Source organism: Centruroides vittatus, unplaced genomic scaffold (assembly GCF_030686945.1).
Source record: "Centruroides vittatus isolate TY-2023 unplaced genomic scaffold, ASM3068694v2 contig_630, whole genome shotgun sequence".
NCBI classification, from domain to species: domain Eukaryota; kingdom Metazoa; phylum Arthropoda; class Arachnida; order Scorpiones; family Buthidae; genus Centruroides; species Centruroides vittatus.
Window position 1 is genome coordinate 225,358 of NW_027122387.1, and position 17,686 is coordinate 243,043.

General features: G+C 29.4%; 1 protein-coding gene across 2 annotated transcripts in view; it reads left to right on the forward strand.

Moving 5' to 3' along the window:
* The window catches only part of LOC136979646 (innexin inx2-like), a 68,032-nt gene that overhangs the window by 48,595 nt on the left and 1,751 nt on the right, over positions 1–17,686 (forward strand). For both annotated transcript variants that reach the window (XM_067275664.1, XM_067275665.1), the window contains exon 8: positions 16,072–16,237. In XM_067275664.1, the coding sequence (XP_067131765.1) occupies positions 16,072–16,237 (166 nt within the window). The remainder of the gene's footprint in view (positions 1–16,071; positions 16,238–17,686) is intronic.

The following is a 17,686-nucleotide window of genomic DNA, read 5'->3' on the forward strand; positions in this document are numbered from 1 at the left end:
GTTACAGTCAAACTATATTTTTGTCTGTGCAGTAGGCACATCGTAAATGATTGGATGTTACTACTGTAACAATACTGAGAAATAGATTGCCTGTTTGTCCTACTCTCCGCTCTTCGTAGGAAACTTGGTGACATTTATGAAAAAATATAACGTGATTTATTAGTTTTATGCTAACCGGAAAAAATTCTAGTTATACACTTGCATATATATATGTATATATTTCATTCCCCCTATTAATTACACGGAGATTTCGATTTAGTAATCTGCAGAAGAGTCTGTCAGCAACGTTATTCTGATGAAAATTATTATTGTAACGCCATAATTAGATGAAATTTCTATTATTTAAAGATCCATAGCTTTATTTTATTAATATAAACTAGTATAAGAGATTAAAACAGGATCATTGTTACTGTAATAATAGCGCATTTTACTAACAGATGCAGAAAAATTTTAAAGATTCATAATTAAATACTTGCTTACATTGTTATTAAAATAATTCAAGAACTAAAGCAAAAAAGTCATTGTTATTGTAGTAACAAGCAGGGCCGTGGAAATCTTGGTAGAGGGCCCTTTTCTCTTAAATATTTCATTTCTTTTGTTAGTAAAATAGCATTAATTTATAGGGGTGGAAACCACTATAGATTAGGGAAAAATATCCCATTTCCCCCTCTGTCGAAGGCCCCGGTAAAGGGGGAAACTGGGGATTTTTCCTCCGAATCGGGCCTACTTTGAAACTTGAATAACTCCATTTTATTAATAAATTTCCAACTTTTACATGAAACTAAAGCGCGGGTCATTGTCACATTGTAATAAAACGGATACTCTATACATTTTACAGCCATTTAAGATTGATTTTTTTATTTACTGTAACACAAATAAAAAGGAGAACGTTACGCGAAATTATCGCTACGATCTTAATTAAGTTCATTACGTCTGTAAAACTTTTTGACTTCGTTTTATTTTATTTTTTAAGATCGCATCCTCGCGTGTTTAACTCGCATTAGCCGTTCTCAAAGAGCGATTTCTTATATATATATATGGATCCAAGAATTTAAATTTCGTACATCGATCAGAATTATAAAAGCCTTGGATGATCCTCGTAATTTCTTTAATGCGCTTCTTTTACGGAAGATAAATAATAAAAACGGTTTGAAGGGGGGAGAGAAATCTTATAAAATAAAGAAAATTGATATGGAGCTATCTACTTGCAGCTGGGGTCTCTGCTAGATAATGTATAGCGCAGTATTGATGCCGAAATCTGATATTTTTTAATACACTTATCAGATCTATGCTTGAATGGATTATCGATAGAATATATTGGATTTATTCTCGTCTCGTAACAGTTAAATCTCTTAAATATTATAATTTTTACGGTCTTAAACGTTATAAAATCGTTTATATTTTATTTTTAAGTTATAATCGTGTTCAATTCTTATCATTCCTCGACTTTATACCTGTACTCGTTCCTCGACTTTACGCTCATTCTCTTTATTACGTTAATGCTATGGCTACTACAGAGATTATTTACTTTTAGATTAGTGTGGCCCTAAGCTGTAACACGCAAGGCCTTTTCCCTTCACTAAATAATTTATTTGAGAGCGGAGTGAGGCCCTTTCCGACCCTGCTTAAACGATTATTATAGCTTTCTTTAATCGTACTTCTTAAAATTACCCCAAATTTTAATGGTTATAATTTTATTTTACATTCACGTTAACGATAATCCAATCATGCTCCGAAATTACAGTCAATTTGCCTTATGCCCAATTATAATTACTATAGACCAAGCTTAAATCTTACTCGGTCATTGAGACATTATATAATATTCTATTGCTTGGAATTAGTTCGTGCTCTTATCAATTTTTTTTCTAATTAATTGCCCGTAATTATAATAATCTCCTCGATTATAATGCATTAATTATAATTAAAGATACCAAGCCATTACTTTTATGTTAAGATTATATTGATGATGATTATATTACAAGACTCGTCATCGTTATGCTCGTTAATCAGTGTTACGAACAAGTTATGCCTACCCCATTTTATTAATCTGTTTTCTCGATAAATTATGATAATGAAAGGAATATTTTTATGAGAAAATATCATTAATTTTCTTCCAATTAGTATCCAATAAACATAATTTTTTTTTAGATTATAATAACGAAAATTATCCGATAACATCAATACTCGAGATGCACACCATTAATCATGTTAATGATAATTATCTTACATATAGCTTCTATTATTAAATTTGAGATTATATACGAGATTTTACGTTCTATTTTTAGTTGTTTATATAATATTTACGTCCTAATTTCTCCTTAAAGATGGGCTAAAACTAAATTACTTTCCCGGCTGTTATATGGGATATAACAGAGGGAAAGTATGGCGATCGATCAGAAAATGACCCACAAAATGTTTACATTTTTGGACTCGGGAGACCTTGAAACGTCGTAAAAAAAGTTGGGGGGTTTTCTGTACGTATGGTTGTTAGTGTGTAGGGGGGAGCACGATTTTGTTCATCCACTTCGAAGCTTCATAACTCACGTGTATTTTGTCAAAAATTTCTGAAATTTTGTAAGGAAGTTTGTGTGTTAGAGAGAAATGTTTCCAGAAATTTTCAGGGAAATCGCACGAAATATGGCCCCTAAATATCCCCCGAAATAATATGAAGACTTAAAAGTAATGGGAGCAATTATTAAGGATAAAGAATGCTAGGAAAGCTTATTTATTACGGCTCTTCTCGATAATTTATGTCTAAACGTTATTTTTAAAACATTGCTAGTTATTCATGAATAATTTATAAAATAATATTAAATTTATTTTATTCGACATCATAGAAACATTACTTTATATAATTTATTCGCTATTTAAATATATTTTTCCCAACGGATCCAGCATATAACTCTACTTAAACCACCGATGCTAACTATAATCCAACCCTATTATTAGACTGGAGACTATTAATCTCATTCATCAACTTTATAGATGAGAGCTTCTTACGTTTACCCTACTTTATTTTATTTTATTTCTTTTTTTATTAAGGCAAGACCCAGTTATCGTACGAAACTATTTTATCTCAAGGTTAGTAGGAACAATAATCACAATTTAGATTGGTTTCACGTACGGACGAAACCCACTTTTAGTTAATTGCAATACAGGCTCTGGGTCAATCTTTCCATAACAAACAGGGGTGAAGAAATCGAAAGTAATCGTGGAACATGATTAATATTACCTCCGTTAATATGTCCCTTATGAGTTACCTCATTCTTGTTACACGTCACGGAATGAAGCCTTATATATTCAAGTTAGGCCTCATATCACGCTTTAAAACTTTATATGTATATATATATATATATATAAATGTGGAGTTTAGAAACAAATTTTTATCTTATCTATCTTCATATCACGTTTAACAACCACACAGCAAGGATATTTATGGTCAGGATTTTGTCACTTGATCCTTATTCCTTTACTACGACACGTCTTTTATTCTTATTTTATTTGTTTAAGAATTCAAATAATGGCGTATGTGTGTGTGTGCGTGTTTTTTTTTAAACTTAAATCATTTTAATTCGGTTGTTTTAACGTTTTCTTTGGCATCAAAATAGTTGAGAGCATATTATAAAAGAAAAGAACAATTTTATTCCCAAGGGGTATAAATTGAAGTTACATTCGCAACCCGAGTAAAAACCCTAGAGAAATACCGAAAGAAACCAATTTATAAAACTTAGTTGCTATTTTGGCATTTTTCAAAATAAGTTCTCACTTAAATTAAATGAAGTTATTTTAATATATCTTGTATAATTTTCGCACGCTAACTTGCCACACTGGATTCTTCTTTATGCTTATTTTTTTTTTCCTCCCCTCCTTCGTATTGTTTTCTCAGTTTTTCTCCTCTCTCCTACTCTTTTTTTATACAAATTGTTGCCTTATAAAAATATTATAGTTATAGAAAAACTTATATTTTATCAATTTAATCTTTCGTATCATCAATATTTATCAAATAAGCTCAAAAATTTAATGATTTTAATGGAATAAAAACGTTGCATTCTCTTCATTGTTATACAAAATGCATTATTAAAGGAGGAGAGAGAGAGAGATTATGAATTTTTACGTTCTTATTTTAAATTTTTAAATATAAACCACGAGAAATTTGCTTTTTATTTTATTTTATTTTTTTAAATTGCCCTTATATAAATTTTGATTTAATCGTAAAATGTAAGGTTTAAACTAAGTTTTTTATCTATAAAATATGAACTAGAACTTAAAAAAGAGCAGCATCTTTTGTGAGGTGGAGTATAGAGTGATACTAAAAAGTTTCGTTAGACTAAAAACTAAAACGTTTTGCTTCTTTCCTGAAAAGATATAGTCAAGAGAAAAAAAAAATTAAAAATCTTGGTTAGAGCTTTTCCCAGATTCCTTTAATTTGAGTTTAGAGATAAAACACAATTTAAGAGTTTCTTGTTATCTGGAGTGGGGCCAACTTTGATTTTATAAATCAAATCAGACCCTAAATCCACCTGAGACTTTGTAAAAACGTATAACCCTCCACGAAAGTTCCCTGTAACAATTAAAACCTTCTTAAGTGCTTTCCTTGTAACATCATATCTTATAACGACTTTTATTTATCAAGTCAAGCCTTCATTTTTCTATTTGATATGCTCCTTAAACAAACAGGAGCTAGAATAACTCGATAACAAGGACGTGATACGTATAAAATTTTTATAAAAATCGTTCGTTAAACTGCGTGGGTTTACTCATTCAGCATCGAGAACAACCCCCTAATTTAGTCGAATACATAAATTTTAATTCGGAAATTAATGTTTTGTCCTCTAACAATCCAATGATTAACGATATATTTAAAGTTATGATTATAATAAAATATAGAAAATTGAATTTATAATAGATTAAAATAAATAAATATCCTTAAAGTTCAAACGTTAAATCGAAGAGCATTGACATTTTCTCGATACAGAAAGCGTTATAGGGACGAGAATTACCGTCTATCATCTTTTAAATAATATTTAAAGAAAAAAATTAGAAATTTAAAAATAAATTTAAAGGTAAAAATAGAACAGAATCAGGTTAATTATTCCCAGATGTTACTTTAAATAACAATAGTTACATTAAAGGGGGGACGTAATATAGAGATTAACATCACCGGTCGAAATTAAATTATTAAAGAAAAATACGTAATACTTCGGACATTTTTTTAATAAATATATATATTTTTTTTTTAGATATTTTCCTAGGTTATTCAACTATTTCATTTTATATTGCTACCTTTTTTTGATAAGAAGGAGTGCATTTAAAACATCACGACTCCTATATTTTCATAAGAAGTAGATATATATCTAAAGGAATGACTTCGCGCCGGAGCACGTAACAGAAATAGCATTGTACTAGAATCAAAATTTCATGACTGTATAAATATATAATACACAAATATGTATATAAAAATTGTACTTAAAAAAAAGATATTTTCCTGTCTATTTTCATACTTAAAAAAATCGTGAGAATATTCAAGATGGTCGTTGTGATTATTAACTTTAACCCATCAACATGTAACTGTGCAAAGTGGAGGGAAGGAAATGGTAATAAAGAAAACAGGGAAATCATCTTCGACTCCCTCTTTACCTCTCCATATACTAGGGCAATTCCGAATTGGATAATAGGATGAAACTTATTCACAAACTGTTATTACTCCGAGTGAATTGGAAAAATATAGAAATTGAATTTTTCTTCGGTTGATAGATTAAAATTTTTCTCGAATTTTTGCACTTATTCAATTACGTATAAAATAACTTTTTGTATATTTAAAGCGGAAAAAAAGAACTGTTTTCGTTTTATTCCATTTCCGACTGCAAAAATGACCTAATTGCTACAACGTTATAACTTTTAAAATCTCTTAGCTAAACGAGTTATTAATTGCTTACTGTACTTAGAGGTTATCTGTGTAACATCTTCCAGTACGTTACCTTTTAAAAACGTCTAATTACATACTCAAAAGAGCACATTACTGTGTTTAATCCCGTGTTGATGCTTTACTTTATCCCTTTGTATTTATATATATATATTGTAAAAATGAATAATAGTAATAAATGAAAACACTATTTAAAAAAAACACCCAGTCGATTGCATTGTCTCCAATATTGACAGTGTCAAGTAAGTGATGATTTACTGCATTTCTCTTGTTTTTATATATAAAAAAAAACATTTTTTTTTGTTTGATAAATCGTTGAAAGTTGTCTGTAACGGAATATCGATAGCCTACTTTTTTTATCTTTGTGTTTATTAATTTAAAAATGCCATCTTTTTTTAATGATTCTAAATTGATAATTACTCTTAAGCAAGCTCGGAATTTGTTTACGTTAAATTTTTATTAATAATTTTATTATTTTATCCCCCGCATCCTTACGCATCGCATCCCTTATCCTACTCCATTTTCTATTCCTCGATATATTTTCTTTTTTTGGTTTGATTTCCGTTCTTTACATATCGACTTTTTCATTTTATTTTTGTTTCTACTCGTTATACATGATACATCAGGTCTGTCTAACTTGTAATCGTGCAGGGACCTATTGTTGTAATATATATATTTTTAGTTGATGTTTTTATCGATGTTTTGAATATATGATGATAAAAATATTCTTGAAAATGTGATAAATACGTGTAAATTATTTGATATATTTGTTTATTTTCTGTACCTTACTTTATATAAGCTTATTCTGCTTGTTTTGTTTATCTTATATTGTTAATTAGACAATTTTATTGCAGACTTTCTTTATTACTTAGAGTATTAATCGATAGTTTTCGAACCTTACTTATATACTTAAAAATATATACAATTGTATAGATTTTTTTTCATATTATGCATATGTAAATGGACTTAATAAACTGTTTTATGCTCTTATACTATTTAATTTATCGTGAAAATTTAAAGATCATGTGTAAACTTTTCTAGAACTTGAGGGCTTTACAGGCTAAACATACAATATCATATAAACTAAAAGCTTAAAGATAAGCGGATTAGAAGGCTCATATTTATGTGCGTTTAAATATTTTACGTCATAATACATAGGAAACGATAGAACAATGCTAAGACCAACCGCAGAAACAATTTTGAGTTATTCTACACGTAATATAAATCACTTTTAAACTACGATTCACTTAAACATTGCGCCCATCCATCCTCATTCTCTCCATTTAGCGTATCCTACAGACCAAACAGACATTCTACACCACTCGAAAGTTCGTTCACATTTCCCATCCTTTACATCACACTTCACCTTCTAACACATCCGTAACGCCGACAAGACCTTCCCCACTACGTATAAACTAACCAACTATGTAAGTACACTTCAACATTAAAGCTCTCCACCCATTTAAAAGTGGAAGAGCGTAAGATGAGCTAAAACAAAACAAAACAAAAAAAAAAACACGTGCAGGGTAGTAAATTTGGCAGTTTTATAAGCTCGTAAGCCGATCTTAAAATCTTCAATTAATTAATTAAACTTGTTTTTATTGTAGGGTACGGGCCAAACTGAGATAATAATTGAAGTAAAGGTAAAAAACAAAGAAAATTTTAACTGTGTTTGCTCTATCGAGTGTACTTGGGAACAAACGCAATTCTTTCATTTTGTAGTCATTAGATGACTACAAAGTGCGCCCACTTCTACTAAACGCACCCAAGTCACGTGAAATGGAAAGAGTTTTATGGTACCAAACTTCTTTATAAAGTTGAAACCGCAAAGTGGATATATATTTTTCTGTAATAAGGTTATCGTTATAAGCTCCATCTTCTTCTTCTTCTTCTTCTCCATTCTCCACCCTTACGTATCGAATTTATTATTATTATTATTATTATTATTATTATTCTAAAGGGGTTGCACATTCTAAAAGTAGTAACTTAACAGAATTAAAAGTATACACTGTATATAAACGTTTATAATACACTACTTTACTGTTTATTTTTTTTATATTAGGATATTTAATAGGGCGCACGTGTATTTTTGGAAAATTATAAATATGGAAACTCTACGGCACACGTGATCCGAAATGATCTATTTTTGAATTTACTCTCGATATTACCCGTTCCCTCCTCTTTCGTCACGTGATCACTTCCCGTTCGGTGTGATTAATACTTCGTAGCTTTTTTACACGTTTTAGGATCCAACTTCTTGGGTCTATTACTTCAAAACGAATTGGTCTGGTTATAATCGAGTGTTTTCGGGACGGTCACGTGATTACACAGCGCAGCCATTATCATTTTCTACCTTCTAGTCACGTTATTTTCCATCAGAAAATGTTTCCATTTCTCATTTCTTCTCCGCTCACACGACCATTTTTTTTTTTTGGTACTTTTTTCCATTTCGAAAAAAGTTCGAAATGGAACGAGTAATGTTTCAACTTTTTGTTTGACGTAATGATTACGTCACTGTTTTGTTTTGTTTTTTTAACAGAAGGGAAGAGGGCGCTAAATTATTAATTTTTATATTACGCGATCCGTTCGGAAACGTGTTGCTAATGAAGTTGACGAATGAAGTTGTCCGTTCACATCATGGGCGTCGTCTGTACAATCGCTTGATTTCAACCGTCCATTAGGTTAATTACACACCGCCTCTGGAAAGTTCAAATGTATAGAATTTGAAAAGATCTTCAACTTGTAAATAATAATAATTTGTTCCGCTTCGACTTTCCCGTTAAGCCATACCTTAACGAACTTCGATAAACCGCCGTTCTACAGCCCAGAACAAATGTTTAAGTTTATAAATTAATTGAACCGTACTCTCGCCAATCCGTTTCTCGCCTCGAGGGATGCCGGATAATTGAGAGAGAGCGTGGAGACAATGGATTTCTTATTGTGAAATAATGTATACTGTACGAGGAGTTCTAAGTTTAATTCTGTATTATAACAACGTACGAAATAACGTACACAGCAAAACAGGATACGTCGCGTGCGTGCCGGATAATCGAGAGGCCCAATCATCAACGGCCGGATTATCAAGGAGCGCGTTTTAATATTAATATTTACGCTTTAAAACCGGGTTAACACTGCAATTCTACTGTTTATTCTTTGTTTTTTAAAATAATGTTTATATAACGTTTCTGATATTTTACACTCGAAACTTGACACGCATAATTTTGTTAAACAAATGGAAATTTTTCAAACCTCTTCTCTACAAAAATATATGCAAGAAAATTTTAAAATAATATTTTTCCCCCCTCCCCTAGAAAATTTAAAGAATTAAAATATAATAAATGATAAATTTGTAATATTTTAAAACACGGAAAGTATCATCCTGAATTTTAAAAGCGGGGACTAATTAACTTAGTTTAGCATTTAATCCGAAGAGATTAACACAAGAGAGTTATAATTATATCACATAATCTATCGATTTAAAAAAAAATCGAAGTATAACCGTATTAAAATGAATGTAAATAAATAAATTTAGCGGTGTAAATATACGAAATTTACAATTTAAATCTTATTTACGACTTTAGAAAAATTGCTAATATATATCATTAAAGTTTTGTTTGTAAACATCGCTCGTTACTCTTTATCCCCTTTCCAAACAATTCAATTGTTTTTAATTCTATACTTTAACCTACTTTCTTTCGAATTTACGTGTAAATATAAAATTTAGATAACGTTTATCGTCGAGCTGCCATACAAATTGAACAATAGAATAGAAATCATTTAGGGATACGTGAATGAAAAATGTCGCCATTCACGAATTGAGGCTTTTTGAACGTGAATGAAACTAACGTAAACATGTAAAAATCAAAGGAAAATAGAGCAAAATATAGTACGTGCGAATAGAAATTAACGGATAATTTTCAATTTAAATGAAGGTAAACGTGGAAAAATCGAAGAAAATTAAAGCGTAATGACGTGAATGGAAAGTAAAAAAGGGCAATTTGTTAATTGAAATGAATGTAAATACATTTTTAAAAAATTGAAGAATATTTTGCTTCGATTTACAGTAGACCTTCGATATAACAGACCTCGATTTAAAGGACAAAATATTTCTAATCTGTAGGAAAAATTTTAAATCTTTTCTATTCTCATAAGCTGAGGCTGGATCGATGAGACAATCAGTATAAATTACTCCATGCACTGTACATTACATTATTATTTTCTTCATACTTATATATATTATAACAACATTTTAATACACTCAGTACTGTACATTATAAGTTAAAACATACAAACTCTCTTTTCTCAAATAGTTCGTTAAATCGAGGATCCGCTGTGTTTACATTAATTTCAAACAAGAACAAGAGGTAATTTTCAATTGAAATGAAGGTAAAGGTGTAAAAATTGAAGAAAATTAAAGCAAAATGCATATATATATAAATGAGATGTAATTTATCAACCGAAATGCAAACACAACAATTAAAGTGTGCATATGAATGGAGCCTGATCTACTACAAAATGAGATGTTTAAACAATGAATCGAAACAGTCACATGAATGAAACAGAAAAAGCATTTTTTCTTCTGTAAGGAATAAAAAAACCTCCTTTTTTACCTGTAGTATTAAATCTAGAGTGTTTCAAATATAGAAAGTCATATAAAAATAGACATACCGACACATGGGGAAAAGGTCGATGACTGTTAACTCTCCCCATATGGAGATAGTCGCATGTTCGAAGCATCACAGTCTAAGAATCGAAGCTACCCTGTTATTAATGATCGTAAAAAAAAAAAAAAGCATTAATGCGTTCTATTTGTCTGTCCGTCCATTCTTAGTGTGTGTGTGTGTGTGTGTGTGAAACAATCAAATGGGCGAATGGTTTGATTTTCTCATGACTTTTCCGTTTTTTTAAACGCGAAATTAGCTAGAAATCGGTTACACAACTCTATTTTAAAATTTTTAAAAGGAATTATCCAGAGAATTAATTTTAAAATTGATAAAATTTCGATCCATTCTTCTAGTCTTTCGCGAGTGTTTCCCTCCCCTCGACTTTGTATAATTTATACAATTTTAAACTCATAAATATTAAATTTCTGCTGAAAATATATTAAAAAAAAAATTAAGTATTTTACAGATAAAAGTATGCAGAATTTAAAATGTCACGCAAATTTATTTATCAGTAAATGGCATTGATAAAATGAGTTTGTTGATTTTCTCTCGCCCCCATTTTTTTCCTAATGGCGCGTCGCAACCGAGTGGTTCTAACATAAAAAAAAAATCGCATTATCTTCCATAAATTCTCATTTAGTAAACGTTGTTTGTCTATAAACCAATAAATTTCGGAATTTTTCTTAAACAGTTTAATTAAAAAGCTCATAAAAACCAATCGATTTCGATAATTTAAAAAAAAAAAATAATCAAAGGACATAACGCGACGCGACGCAACTCCTAGCTCTGCGCTATTTAAATATTAAAATTTAAAAAATAAAATACATTTAAAATTGTAAATTAAATGCGAAATTTTTAATTGTATATATTCAAAGTCTCGTCTTAAATTATTACATTTTTTATTTCTGTTCTTTTGTTAATTGTATTTAAAATACGGTAGTTTATATTGTACATCGACGCGTCGCAACTCTTCGCGTCGCTTCGCATCGATGTACAAAATAAAAAACTAAAATTAAGTATGAAATTTATAATCATATCAATGTGAAATTTCATTTAAAATCGTTAATTATTTTTTATTTCTGTATTTTATTAACTAAATTTAAACAGTTTAAGCGTTGACGCGACCGTCAACGCTTAAACTGTTTAAATTTAGTTAATAAAATACAGAAATGAAAAATATAATAATTTTAAATGAAATTTTACGTTGATATGATTATAAATTTCATATTCAATTTTGTTTTTTTAATATTTAAATAGTTTAATTTTTTGTTTATATCTATCGATGCAACTCCTCGCTTCGCTTCGATATACAAAAAAAAAGGAACTATTTAAATATTAAACAACAAAATTATATATGAAATTTATAATCATATCAACGTAAAATTTCATTTAAAATTATTATATTTTTTTATTTATACGTTTTATTAGCTATTTTATATTCACTAACAAACAAAATTGGATTATAGCACTCCCTCACATACATCATTTACATAACTGAAAAAAAATTCTTAAAAAGACTTAGATCAATCTAACTCACTTAAAAAAATTATATATTAATGGAAAATAATGTTTATTTTTTATAATTTACTTTTAAATGTGTTGTGTTGTGCTGTGTGCTGTGTCTATATGTTGTGTGTCGTGTGTATTGTGCGAGTCGTGTTTGTGTGTTGTGTATATTTTAAGTAAGAACTTACAATGATAAAAAGCAAGTTATTCTAAACGTAAACAAAGAAAACTTATTCGAAATTTATTATAAGAATGGCGCAGTGTCTATTAAAATATCGGATATTTTCTCGACCGTATCTAATCTAGATATACAAATATTCGCTGTGAAAAATATTCACTCGAATTGTTGTATGTGCAATTAAAATTAAATCAATTTATTTCGTTTATATAGAAAAGCTTTTATGGATACTTGCCAACTTTTACGTCATTATAGGATTTTTGTTCTAGTGTATCTTTGTTCTATCCAGCTATTTTGACATTTTATCGAATTATATATTTAGAAAAAATACAATTTTGATGCTGTTAAAATCGAATAAATAAACAATTTTTTTTTAAAGTTATTTTTTCCTTCTCTTATTAATTCCCAATAATAATATCATTTTATATTTTGTAGCATTGTATATAATAAAAATAACCAATTTAAAAAAAAAAAATTATATTAACCAGAACTAGGCACGTAATTACGTATGACGTAAGCTGTATCTCGTAGCTTTTGGCCCTAAGCTAAGGGCCTTAAGCTAGGAGATACAGCTTAGGGCCTGAATTAGCGTAACTATAACTGATAGAGGACGTCTGATATACACATTTTCAGGCCTTCTCAGGCATGAGAACGTGTTTGTCTGAGAAGGTCTGAGAATGTAGCCACTAGCGCTATGCAAAGTAAGCTCTTAGGTATTATATACACATGTGTATATATGCGTTTCACATTCAGATATTTTTCCTGATTTTTATTTATTTATTTACAAAGGTAAGAGGGGCCCCTCTTACCTAAATACTACGAGATACAGATTAGGGCATGAAGCAATAGGATACAGTTAGTGCCTCACGCTTTTAAATTTATTATTGTTAAGGCCTTTTAGGCCTATATATCATAGTTTATGGCCCGACCCTGATCAGAATCGTCTTTGATACTTCGTAATTGGAATTAATATCGTGGATTAAATGTTGAGTCTTGTTTTAAATTTATACAATATATATATATATATTGTACATTTTTATATTAAATATTTGGCACTTCATAATCGGCCAGCGGCATGGAGTAGGATGCCGACTAAACCTACTAAAAACGGAAATTTTTTTATCTCGATTGCTAAATAGAGGAAATTCCCACTCTACTTTAAAAATTTACAATCAGTAACATCTCTACTGATATTGATTAGTCAATCATTATAGCGATTTTCCTAACCTCACACCCCGACATATTTCAAGCACGAAGCCGCCATTTAAGTGCATTAGCATCCATTTTAAGGCATTTAACAGGCAAATTTCTCGCTAATTAAGCGGGTGAATATTTAAAAAAACGCTTAAAATATAACAAGAATCGAAAGTAAAGTGTTATTGACCTTAAGTAAATAAGATAAAATTGACAATCAATATTTTCTGTATCAGCATAGAGGAGTCGATGATTTTTCTACCCCATTATAGAGCCTATAAATGTTATTTTTTTGACTTTTATTCGATTTATCGAACTTCGTAGCTAACATAATATAATTATAGAAGCATTAAAAATTAAATATACCAGTGATTAATGTTCTACTTTCTTAAGCTTAACGTTATGAAGATGGAAATTTAAATTAGGACAAAAGTAGATGAGAGCTACAGGGATTATTACAACGTCTTTTTTTTTTTATTTAAAGATTTTAAAGTATAAAATTTCGTTCAATTAATTATATATAAGAGTTTAAAAAATCGTATCGAAAATAATTTAAATATTTTAAAAAATACGAAACGAATTTTAATGATTAATGGTTATTAATGATATTTACGTTTAGCGCCATCTGTTGACGAATCTAATATATTACGTCAATTAATTTAAATTTTGAATTCGCAGATTGGTTTGACTAATAAATGCGTAGGTTTTTTTTTTTGTTGTTTTAAGAGAAAGTAACGCGATTTTTCATTGGTTTGTGAATAAATTTTAAAAATTTCTTTTCGCAGTATTCGCTAATTATCGTCGGAGATTATAAAGTTACACGAAATTTTTCCCTTTACGCAAATTAGAAACGGTTCATCAATTTGATTTACTTCTTTGCTCGTGCTGAATATCTTCTCAAATTTTTAATTAATTCATCCTTGTAAACGTATATTTTTCCATTTTCTGACGTAAATGAAAAATCTAGATATTATTAAGGCCTTCGAAAGCTTGGTATGGGGCCCGTTTTACGCTTAGATCCCCCTTTTTTTTCTTTTATTACCAGGCCCTCTTTTGCCTATTTTTAAACAAATGATATACCTTCATTTGTTTCTTCATTAATAAAAAACAGTCTCAAAGATTTTTAAGTAAAAATAACATTAATTTATAAAAGTAGTAGCTACTGTTGGGGCCTTTTTTTTTTCTCTGAACTCGGGGAAAATTCCCCAGTTCACCTCTCTGGGTTGCTCTTGATAGGTTATTTTTATTGAAAAATGTTCGTTTTTGCGTGTCTGTCCGTCACGATGTCCGTGAGGAATATATATCTTAATCTGTCGTGAGTAAGAATATGAAATTTTTAGTAAATTTAAACCAGTTTACTTCGTTTTACCTGAAATTTATAGAATTAAAATATAATTAATTTTACTAAAATGATAAAGCAGTTTTAGGCATAAGCAATCTGGGAGTTGGGCACGTTGCCTTGTATATTCAAAATGACTTTAATACAGCTGGATAAGCAAACCAATAACGTAGACCGTTTCATTTAAAACGGGCTACATTATTGGTTTGCTTATCCAGCTGTATTAAAGTCGCTTTGCTTAGGGTCTCACGCTTTTAGAAGCATCATACACGAACACATTTATGCTTGTAGATATCCGATTTGATCTAGAATTTCAGTAATAAGATCCTAGATTTTGTACAGTATCGAGTATTGTGTGATATATTATCTAATTTATAGAAAAGAGTCTACGCAAGTCTTGGGTCTCTTACAGTTTAAACTCACCATTAAAGAAACAAACATTTATAGTTTCCAGTTTTGTATACGTCCCGGTTTTTTCCCGACTGCCATCTAGCGACAGAACTTTATTCTAAAAACTTTTACTAAAGTAAAGTATCTTTTAAGTGTATTTATGTCGCTGGCAGAGTCAAAATGCATGTCTATAAAATTGAAGAATCCTAGTATCTTTCGGGAAGAACCAGTTTTGTCCCGGATTTTATCTCTAAATAGCTAGCAACTCTAGTTTTGTACGAATACGTAAATAAAGTATGTCATATGCCATAAATGGACGCCATTTTGTATTTCGTAAAATAAGCATAAGCCATTTTGTTTATAAATTTAAACCAGGGATTTACAATGGAATCGATACAGACCCCCCCGGAGGTCAATGGAATTTTGAAAGGGGTCGATGGAACTCAAGGAGTCGATGTAAAAATCGGGTACTTATTGTGAGTTTCAGATAATTTTCAAGTAAGAATGTGAGAAAATCGTTAACTGATTTAATAATTTACTTGATATATTACGTAAAATATTGAAAAATAACAAACATTTTAAGGGGGTGGATTGAAACGAATTTTTCTGTATGGAGGGTCAATGCAGGAAAAAGATTGGCAACTCCCAATTTAAACAGATATACGAAACAAAATGGCGTATATTTAATGTTTTCTCTACAATATCTGTAGTGTTAAAAACATTTTAAAGATGTGTACTCATCAACTTAGCAGGTTAAACACACACAAAAAAAAGTATATCGATTCGTGTCACACTTTTTAATTTTTCTTTTTAAATTTAATAATTAATTTTATATATAAAAAAGTTTTATTAAAAAAAATCGATAATTGTTTTTCAGCTGTCCAGTCGACCTGAGTATTTCTGATAAAGTATACGTCGATGATCAAAGCAGAACAACTGGTGACTTTTATCTTTATATACCATTTCGTGTATTTAGATTTCTGGATGGAGTCCGAGTTGCTTTCACTTGTAACGTTGTCATTTGTCAAGATGATTGTCCCGAGGTAAATATGAAATTTATTATATTCTATTTATATCAATATATTTTTTAAAAATATAAATTACTATAACTTCAACCTATGCCAACTTCTTTTATCTCAACATTTTCGTCTGCATTATTTTTTTTTTCTAACGTGTTACTTGGGAAATAATCTATAAATTTTGCTATTTTTATACTAAAAAAATATAATACTATTCTTTAAAAACTCTACCATTTTTTTAATAAAAATTATTATAATTTTTGTCTAAAGAAAATAACTTAGTAGCATATTGACGACTTTATTTTCAATAGAAAAACTTATTTTATATTATAAAATAGTCAAATAATTTTTTTAATTGATTCCTGCAACAATAATAATAATAGTTACGAATCAATTATACAAGTAAATTGTCAGAAATAATATATTTTTATTGATGATTCTCTGCGCTTTGAAAGCTTAAGCGCTGTTGCTATCATTAGCAGCAACCCTTAAGCTTTCAAAGATTATTTGCATTAGTGGTAGCTTTAAGTTCTAGGAGGTTCTAGCAAGCGTATTTACAGTAAAAATAAATAAATAAATAAAACGTGTGTCGTAGGTTCGCCATCCATACCAAAGGCAAAAGCCCATAAAACCGCCATTGATTTGCACATGTTCTATAAGCAGGCCAATTAATCGAGAGGGAAAACTGGGGATTTATTCCAGGAAATTAGGAGGCCATAATAGATCCTACCTGTATGAATTAATGTTATTTTTATAATAAAAAGTAAAATTGTTTAACACTGCTTTTAATTAATAAAGGGACATTCTACGTATTCTATTTGTTTATTAAAAAAAGGGAGTCCAATCTACACCGGGCCGTATACAATCTCTCAATGGCCCTGCTACATAGATAATTTTTATTCAAATTAATATTTATATTAAACTGTGACTACATTTTTATGAAATTCTATCCAAAATAACGAAAACGTAAAACTGTTTACACAACAAATATCATATTTAAATCCTTTAAATTTTAATTATTATTATGATTAGTTATTATTTAAATTTTATGTTTAAATGTAAAATATTTTCAACTAAAAATAAACATAAATAGAAATAAAAATTTTCCAACCACTGCTATTCAACTCTTTTATATTCTTTACATAAACATGAGCTGGAAAATTCTAAATTTTTCAACCGAAAATATTCACAACAAATCTAAATTTTATTTCTCTTTTCGAACTCCCAAAAAACCTGCTTTTTTTAAAAAAAAATATCAACGATATACAAGTTATTATTATACTTTTACACAGACATTTTTCTCCATATGAAAATGTATAATAATCAGAATTACAACTTACTTAAACCCTGAATATTTACTAGCATTTTGCAATTTACCACAGAATTCTATCGCCTATTCCCACCTCATAATCTGATAAAAGAAAGAAAGAAAAGAAAGAATAATAAAAAATTATTTATCTATAAGTTTAAAAA